We start from the raw sequence: 9,817 nt of genomic DNA, 5'->3' as shown, positions 1-9,817 counted from the left end.
CCTTTAATTATTTATTATTGTAAATTTAAATATTTTTAAAGATTTTTTTATTTTTATTTTTAAATTTTAAGCCTTTTAATAAGATTATGGTCAATTCAAGTTTCACTACAAGAAATGCACTAAATACCATCAAATTTAGCGATAGATGTTATCGACGGATTTAGCGGCGGATTTTTTGACAGTTACGAGTGAAAATTCGTCCCTTGAATAATTTACCGTCTAATTTAAAATTCCGCTGCTAAATCCGACGGGAAATAGATGTGCGGAAATTAATTTTATTAGCGCATAGTTTATCGTCGAATTTTCTGTCGAAAAATTTCGATAATAATAAGATTTAGTGAAACACGTTGTTTAGGCAACGACGAACACTTTACCGTTGGATTTTTCTACTGGTAAATTCGACGGTAAATTTGTGATAAAATTCAAACGCAAAATTCTTCTCCCTCACTTCTGCAAACTCTCTCTCTTCTCTTCTTCATCTCCTCCTCCTCTTCTCTCCCTCCCTCCCTCCCTCCCTCCCTCTCTCACATCTCTCTTCCTTTAGTCCATTGAAAAAGGTTGCACCGCTACCACCTGGAGTTGCTGTCGCTTTTGGTAAGCCACATTGTCGTTGCAGATAAGCACGTCGTCGTCACTGTTATTGGAGCCTCTGCCATGCTGCTGCTGGAGCCTCCGCCGTGCCGTTGCTGTTGGTGTCCCTTGCCGTTGATCGGAGGTCGTCACCTTGTCGCTATCATCGTGGCTAAGTTACATCGTACCAACGTAAAGTTGTTGTCTATTTTTCTTTTTTGTTGTTTGTTATATTACTAAATCTAGTTCTACTACTGTAGGTTTCACTGCTGTCTCCTGTTATTGCTACGCTTTTACCATTATGTAGTCACCATCATAGATAATTTTTCTATAATTTTTTATTTTTTTGTTTGTTTAGATTTTGTTAGGTCTTTTATTAAATTATTGATTAAATTTTTTAATAAAATGTGTGATCAGAATTTGTTATATTAATTTAGTGTAATTAGAAATTAAATAAAGTTATGTAGGGTATAATTTAGGGTTTGTTTTGAGTTGATGGTGTTTTGAATAATTGTTAATTTTCTGAGTTTATTGTTGTCTGAGTTAATTAGTGTTGATTGTTGTTAATTCTCTGAGTTAATTTTACCTTGTTAATTTTCTAAGTTAATTATTGACTTATTGTTAATTGTTGTTAATTTTCTAAGTTTATTGTTATCTGAGTTAATTATTTTTTGAATTAATTTTGTTGAATTGATTATTGTTAGTTTTACTAAGTTTGTTGTAATTTACTCATTTGAATATATGAATTTTGATTTGTTTGTTTAATTATAATTTATGTGTTAGTTTTGTTTATAGTTTGTGTGTTGATTATGTTTATAGTTTGCAATTGAAGGTGTACAATCTACTATTTTATAAAATGCGACGGTAGACAGTAAGTTTATGATGCAAAACCTCAAACTAGATTTGAAAGTTTCTGAAACTGTATAAACTTAAATAGATATACCATTTGAGAGACATAAATATGCATGTCAGTGGATTACTTGAAATCTTAAATAGATATACTATTTGTATAATTAATTTTTCTTTTCAATATTTTATTGTCTAGAGAGTTTTAACTATGTAATTTACTTAGCCATCATATGAGGTATCTTATTTTTCATATCAAACCTTATGTAAGTTCATCTTTTCTGATTTAGAGTATATGTTTATAGTGCTACTTTTTTCCATATACGAGTAATTATTATTTTTCTTTTTATTCTTAAACTTTGATGTGTGAACTTATTTATGAATTTTTAACGAAAAATTATAGACAAATTATTATGAAAAATTGTAAAATTTTAAATATTGTTAGTTTAAAAAGAGATTGAATTTAAACATTTAAAATTATATATTGAATTTTTAAACAATTTTTTTAAATAAAATTTACAATCAATGGTAACAAAATAAAAAATTTTACTAATTAAAAATTAATATCTACCACTAAATCTGTCGGTAATTAACGGCAGACGAAAAAAATTGCTAATAAATAATTATCGACGAAATTTATACGGTTGAATTTATTTCAACGATAATTCCAATAATAAATATATTAGTGACAGATTTTTTTGATAAATTTATCGATAAATTTAATAGTATTCGACAAATGCCCTAAACATAACTCTTAACATATTACCAAGTTGGATGTAGCCATAATTAACATCTGTCCTAACTTGATGAGGTACCTACCCTAAACATTACACTTAGTATACCACCCATGATGTAGCATTAATTAACAAATGATATGACATACTACCTAAATTATTAGTACAACCCTCATACATTATCCCACGTTTAAATACTAAATAGCTACGATATTGTTCAATAAAAGGTGACTAAGAAATTAAAATTTAACATAATTTGTACACCATACATTATTCGACAACATCAATGAATTATATCATCACATGATATAGTAACATATATATATATATGACTTGATTCCATTCAACTCAATCCATAAATAAAGCAAGTCTCTTTTCCAAAGCGCACTTATCAGGATCCACCATTCCATATAAGGCCACAATCAAGAGAACACCAGACTGATATACATTATTGAAAGAGGATATTATGCATCTTCTTTCATGCTCTTTATTTGCAAGCTCCACCTTTCTATCTTTTTGTTAGCAATGGTAAACAACAGTTGCTAGCTCTTCCTCCAACAGTAGTGGCAGATAGAGGCCGGGCTTCCAATTAATGTATGTTAATCAGTCCTCTCTTTCTTATTATATATGATTGGCTTGCACGCCTAGTTAATTATACATTTGGGTTCAATAATTATTTCCACGTATAGTACATTTTTTTTTAAACTTTCACGTAAAACGTCTTATAGTAATGCGTAATTAGAAAGTATTTATGTAATCTACCAGTTTCTTAAATAATAATATAACTTTTTAATTGAATTATATTCTACAATTCTAGAACTAAAATACTGTTACTCTATGTACCAAAAGAGAATCTATTTTTATTGGTAAGTTTGATCTAGAAATTCAATTGCAAAATCTAAAGGCTTAACTCTTAAATTTTAAATAATAAAACCTTATTTGGAATACTTGAATACTTTTACACTTGCACCAAAAAAGGGGGGAAAGGCCTCACTTTTATACAGTAAATAATAGTACAAGATTAAATTAGTTTTGACTTTTTGGATTGCATTGGCAGAAAGAAAGTGAATCCGTTCATTTCTTCCACATAATTTAATATTTTGTTTAAGGTAACCTGCATGACATATAGAGAAACGAACTCAAATGAGTTAAAGTAACCAAACAATCCACAGTTTTTGCAGAGATTTACTTTTGAATACATGTATGAAAACCATTATATCTAGCTAAAAGTCTTCTATCTTTACCAGCATGTATGGGATTAATTAGAAGTAGAAAAAATAATAATAATAATAAAAGAACCTATATGAAATGAAATGCTACAATATAATTTAATCTGTTTTCCTTTATGTCAATATTTAAAACACTGTGGAGCGGAATTATCAAAAGAACTTTAACATTACTTTCAATTAAGAGATTTCAAAAATGACATATATATTTATAGATTTTAATATGTTTCAGAAAAGTATTCGGATTGAAAATAATCTCTCAAATCATTATTCTTATTTTCTCAAAAAAGAAAAAACATATTATAACTACTGTAAACATCTTATAGTTAACCTATAATAATTCCTGTAAAAAAATAAAAAAGATAAATATTTAATCGAACCTTTTTATTTCTTTCCTTCTTTTACCAGAAATTTACATCCAAACTTTCCAAAAATTAAATAAACCTTAGAGGGTAATTAAAGTGCTTTTTGAGGATATAGTACTCACCCCAGCTTTAGATTTGTGTCTCTACCATGATCTTCTTCAGGAAGATAAGATGAATTGCAGACAATGGATTTAAATGAACTCCTTTGCTCATTTGCAATGCTTGATGATATCTATTCCATCATTATAATTCTTAATGAGATCATCATTTAATTTTAAAGGCAATATTAACAAATTAAATTAAAGCACGAGTTCGGAGAAACCTTTACCTGTTTCAATTTATGGTTCTCTTCGGTCAGTACTGCTCCCTGCAAATTACACTAGTGAGTTTGTGCTCCACTCAATAAAAGAATATGGCATTTAGAATGGAAAAAGTCCTCAGTATTTTAACTAGAACAATAATTTCTCTCTCATGATTAGACTATAAATGTATAGAACAAATTAAAATCATATCAACCATATGGGTTTGAATTTGAAATGTATGAGCTAGTGAGTTTGGTTTAGCTATATACTTTTACCTTTCTCTTAAGGGTGTAGATCTCTTGTGTAAATAATTCATCCTGATGAAACACATTAGCATTAATATTACATCAGCAAGATATATAAAATGATCATATATGTTAGTAATCTGCAAGTGCTAAAGCATAAGAAATTCGTCAAACCTTTACTTTTGAAGCATTAGAGAGACCTTTTATAAGTTGCTCTTCTAATTTGTTGAGTTCGTTTAGTGTCAATCCTTGAAGATCTTCACCATTTAACTGCCTATCTCACAGTTGCAAATTAGACCATATATTTCATAATCACTCATATGTATGTATAATTAAAATTGCATCCAACGTGTGTATCTCTAATTAATCAAATACCACTAGCAGCTAGCTAGGTTGTTGCATTGTATATATACCTGAGTTCACGAGCCTTTTGTTCTTCTTTCTTGCGCAGCATATCATAGTTGGAGGCAGCACCACTCTCAACCTATGCATAAAATTCCCAAAATATTCTTAATTTCATCATTAATGATATATTAAAGACAATAAATATATAATCCACGTACATATATTTCGCACCCGCTTTAATGTTTCCAATTCAGAATCCACAATACTTGTCAAGAAATTATTGCTGTCAAGAATTTAGACCAAGTATACATATTGTTTTTCATCACACAAAGCCTAAAAGTATAAAACCAACCCCTAGGTTTTTTTTTTTAAAATAATTGAATTATGCTTGACATTCAATCTACAAGAAATAAATAATTAAATAAAAATACTATTTATACACTAAAATCAGCCACCAATATAAATACATATGTAATTTAATTTTTAATATATATTTATATAACATGTATTTTATATTGATAATTAACTTTAATGGTTAATTTTAATATACATATAGTATAGTCTATAATTAAATAGGTATGTATGTATAGATAGCAACAATGCCTTCTAAACAAAGCCAAAACAAGCATGACGAAGATTTTATCATAGATAGATAATCCAACTTGGTATTAGGCCCACAAAGAGAGTGGTTCAATTCAAAGACACGAAGACAAACAGCTCTGGAGTTGCATTTGTGCAAGCCATGATGATGAACAATTATACCATTCTTACAAACAATCTGCAATTATACGACTTTATTACATAATCTATACAGTTTTCTATCTATCAAAAAGCTAAGATCAATGAGATAGGAGTAAAACTAAAGACAAAACGCAAATATTTCATATCTCTATATTTTGTGTCTCAAAATACTACCAAACTCAGTTTTGGATATTCTTCATCTACAGAAAGATAATATGCAGTTGCCTTTCTGATGTTATTATAAATTCATAATTGTGGCAAGTAGCTAGCTAGTACAAGAACTTGGTGCATACCTGCAGCACAGCGGATGGAGGATCCGATTTTTGAATTGGTGAATGCTGATTACGTCTTTCTATTAATTGTTGCATACTGAAAACAACAAATCCAACACATTACATACAACTACATCGCATGTTCTACATTGTTAACAATGCTCACAAAATTAAGACTTCACAAACATTACATACCTAAAATTTAGATGAACAACGAGATTAATAATTAGAGATGAAGATTTGGATATTCTAAAATAAAAAGTTACGGAAAGGTATGATATTAATATAATTCCTTAAAGACATACACAAGATATTAATTTAGTTTTTTGAAATATTCTTTTAGATCATTCTATCCCTAAAAGGTACATTAGTCCATTATATTTCGGGTTTTTAAAAAATGCATATGATATTTATCTGGATATATTATTTTTCATGAATTGAAATTGTTAATTCTTTGTATCTTTGAGAAATCAAATAATGCCGTGTACATCTTTGTTATTCAATCATCTTCTTGTTATTTTACCCTCTTCATGTATGTCCAACAAATCCCGTTCAGTTTGAGCATGAGAATGAGCACAAGAGTGTAAGAAATCCTCACACCACTTAAAATTAGGAAAATAATAAGGCTTAAACAACTACAAAAACACTTTATCACCTTGTTTATAATGTAGTTTTTGAATAAGAGCCATCCAATTCTAAAGTAAAATTAAAAAAGAAAAAAAGATGAGAGAGAATAAAAAAAACCAAACAAATCAATACTTTCTTTTTTAGAAAATACTAAATAATGAACAACTTTTTGTTGTACTTTTTATTCTCAAAAATAGTACTAAGATGATTCATTAATTTATATTTCCTAATGAAAAAAGTTTAGGTGACCAATTCTTTTTAGACAATATATAACTAATAATGCCATTTTTCACTCTTATTATTTAAAAAAAAAAAAAACCAAAAAACAAAAACCAAAAAGAAGCACACTTGATTTTCTTTCTCATATAAACTTATATATAGTGAACAAAAAATGTTCTTCATATAATAATATGTCTTCCCATTGGTGTAAGATAAATAAGAGTAGTGGATAGTGAGAATGCAGTTGTATATAGTATATAGTATATAGAATATACCTTGAAGTAGCATATTGAAAAAGCTTGCTGGTTGTGGAGAAGACAATGAGAGCAATTTCAGCATCACAGAGAGTGTTAAGCTCCTGAGCCTTCTTGAAGAGCCCTTTCCTCCTCTTTGAGAAGGTAACTTGCCTTGAACTTATGTTGTCGATCTTCTTTATCTCTATCTTCTTCCTTGTCATTCTTTAATTTCCCTATCTCAAAGTCCAAACCCCCATTATTATTAACTACATCTAAGATCAAGGGGTACTTTAAAGGGGACAAAGAGATTAGACATAATAGGAGAATCAACTACAAATTAAATAGTAATACCAGTAATAGTAGTTTCTTGAGAAAAGCAATGAAAAACATAAACTAATTAAATCTGATCAATCGATTAAATACCTTACCCTTCATTCAGTGAAGCAACTCATAATATAAATCTAACTTTTAGCGTTCTCCATGTTGATAATACATGTGAAAATATATATTACACTAAATTAAAGTAGAGAGAGAAATGAATTACAGATTTAAGATAGGAAAAACTAAGAACAGGTCTATCTGCTTCAATCACAAGGATATATTTGGTTGACAAAAAAAAAAAGAAGAAAAAACAGGTGGATATGAATTAAATGAAAGCACGGAATTTGAATGGCGAGAAAAGTGGAGCTTACAAGGGAGGTTGATGCGGTGGCAGGAATGAATGAAGAAAGTGAGGTGAGGGTATGAGATTTGAGAGTCCCGATTCCCAAACAATTTGAGTGCCGAATATGTATTCCGAATTCCTCAGAAATGTAAATGGTGGAGTGGGATGTGGGTGTGGGTGTGGGTGTGGGGTTCTGAGCTTTATTTTCATTGGCCACCACTCGATACTTGCTGTACGAATACTGCTACTATTGCCATTAATTTTTTTTCTTTATCTTTTTTGTTTTTCTATCTTGAACTCTCTCCTGCACTCCTGGTTTTTTATTTGGAAAAAAAGTAAAAGTTTAATGTTCCAATTTATTTAGGCGAAACATAGGTTCAGTTATCTTCGTCTTTTTACTAAAAATTTAATTGATTTTCAAATGTATGTTTATTAATTTATTAGTCTTTAAATTTATAAATTATAAGATAAACCAGTTTTTAACTTTATAATGGAAGACATTCTACTTTTTATTCTAAAATTAAATCTACACACACACAATAAGAAGGTTTACCTATGGGTTTACAAATTTAGATACTAATAGACTAATAATAAATAAAGATCAAAAGACTAAATCATTCACTTAAAAACATTTATATCCCAAAATGTCATTCATACCCTTTCTATATTTAAGTATGTAGTTGGTTTCTTTTTAAATAAATATTTTTAAATTAATTTATTTCTAAATCGTTGTTAATTATGTTATAGATAGCAAAAATGTTATATGCACATTGTATATAAATATATGTATTGTTTAAATTATTTTAATATATATTTTATATTTTAATATATATTTTATATAAATAATTTATTTTTTATGTATATCTAATATGATTATATATATAATGTCTATTTTTTATTTATTTAACTTTATTAATGAGAATAAATATTGTCACTCCTATTTTTATAATATCACTCATTTTTTTATGAAACATAAAAAAATTACGTATAGAGTGACATTTTAAAAAACAGAAGTGATATTATATATCAGGATTCGTTTTCTTTAAGAACAAATTCCATCTAATGAGAAGAGAATTACAAGATAAATCATTAAAGTCGTCAAATTATAAAGAAATGAAATTTTGTTTTACAAAATATAAGAAATTCAGCTAAAAACCGATTGTTAAGAAAAATAATGGTATATTCATATATTTCTTTTTATACTAATAACAACTGATATAAAGTTATTAGTACGTTAACTTCTTCAATTAATAAGAATATTGTATAAGAAGATAATAACGTGATATAGATATTGAACGTAATAAATAAATAAGTAAATAATCCTTGAAAGCTTCTCTGCCTTCTCACACTCACTCATATATAGCAGCCTTTCTGTTACGCTACCTCATCGTTGCATCAAATAGTCATTTACAGTTTACACTTTACACCACAGATAAGGTTATTTTTTACACTAAAAAAGAAAGGATATGTATGGGATCATGTCAATAATAAGATATTAATTAGTAATTACCGTATATATTTAATTATTTATTGTTGATTTTCTGTTTTTGTTTTTTAATGATAGTTGATTTAATTAAAAAAATTATATAATATATATAAAATTAAGATCAACAATTAAAAATTATTAAAATATAAATATACTAATATACTTAAAAACTTTCTTATAATATAATGAGTGAAAATAATGGTTGGCGAACCCCTACCGTATATAAATAGGTAGGTAACTAGGCAAGTATTAATTAAGGTTGTGTTGGTTTAGGTAAGTTTGATATGTGGAAAAATGTCGAGTAGTTCTTCAGAGAAGAGGGTGATGGTGTTAGCCATGGATCAAACAGAGAATAGCCAGTATGCACTGGAGTGGGCTCTTGACCATTTCTTCACCCCATTTGGCTCAGATGCTCCTTTCGATCTTGTTATTGTCTATGCAAAACCCTTTCCTTCCGTTCCTATTGGTNCTATTACTATACATATATATAAATATTTATATTCTTCATGTTATATATATATAGCAGTGGCCATAGGGCCTGAAATTTTCCCTGCCGTAGATTTGGAGCTCAAATTGGTCGCTGATCAAGTTACAGAAAAAGCTAAGCAAATTTGCACTAGTAAATCGGTATTGTACATCTTCTATTTCTTTTTCCTTAGAACATTAACCATATTTTTTATCAATTAATTTTAAGTAGAATGAAAACAAATATGTTATTAAAAAAGGTCTTGTATAGTACATATATAATTTTGTGGTGATCCTATCCAAGTTAAAAAAAAAATGTCTATGCTCTAATTAATGTGACTCTCTTTGGCTCTCTCTTTCACACACATTTAAATGTTATTATGGTAGTTATAATTATGGTGACCACAATAATAACTATAAAATAATTTTGAAAACACCTAAAAATGTAACTAAAATTAACATCATATTTTTACT

At 28.2% G+C, this 9,817-nt stretch overlaps 2 protein-coding genes across 6 annotated transcripts in view; one reads left to right on the top strand and one right to left on the bottom strand.

Annotated features, from left to right (window-relative positions):
* LOC107631071 (MADS-box protein JOINTLESS) lies at nt 2,991-7,717 on the bottom strand. Of its 2 annotated transcripts, none has more exons than XM_016334389.2 (9): nt 7,421-7,717; nt 6,768-6,950; nt 5,668-5,743; nt 4,702-4,772; nt 4,463-4,562; nt 4,319-4,360; nt 4,070-4,108; nt 3,864-3,973; nt 2,991-3,264 (listed from the first exon to the last, which is right to left on the bottom strand). In XM_016334389.2, the coding sequence occupies exons 1-9, from the start codon at nt 7,600-7,602 to the stop codon at nt 3,255-3,257; spliced, it is 813 nt and encodes a 270-aa protein (XP_016189875.1). In that variant the 5' UTR covers nt 7,603-7,717; the 3' UTR covers nt 2,991-3,254. The 2 variants fall into 2 exon arrangements, with proteins under 2 accessions (XP_016189875.1, XP_016189876.1); XM_016334390.2 differs by having other exon boundaries at nt 3,050-3,264; nt 6,768-6,961; nt 7,421-7,715.
* The window catches only part of LOC107634645 (universal stress protein PHOS34-like), a 1,951-nt gene continuing 1,230 nt past the window's right edge, over nt 9,097-9,817 (top strand). Inside the window, exons 1-2 of one of the 4 annotated variants that reach the window (XM_016338076.2) lie at nt 9,097-9,355; nt 9,437-9,505. In XM_016338076.2, coding sequence (XP_016193562.1) covers nt 9,173-9,355; nt 9,437-9,505 — 252 coding nt within the window. In that variant the 5' untranslated portion in view covers nt 9,097-9,172. Of the gene's footprint in view, nt 9,356-9,400; nt 9,506-9,817 lie in introns of all 4 variants that reach the window. The other 3 variants (XM_016338075.2, XM_016338073.2, XM_016338072.2) reach the window with 3 other exon arrangements.

This window comes from Arachis ipaensis, chromosome B03, assembly GCF_000816755.2.
Source record: "Arachis ipaensis cultivar K30076 chromosome B03, Araip1.1, whole genome shotgun sequence".
In the NCBI taxonomy this organism is placed as follows: Eukaryota; Viridiplantae; Streptophyta; class Magnoliopsida; order Fabales; family Fabaceae; genus Arachis; species Arachis ipaensis.
This window is presented reverse-complemented; position numbering and strand designations above follow the sequence as displayed.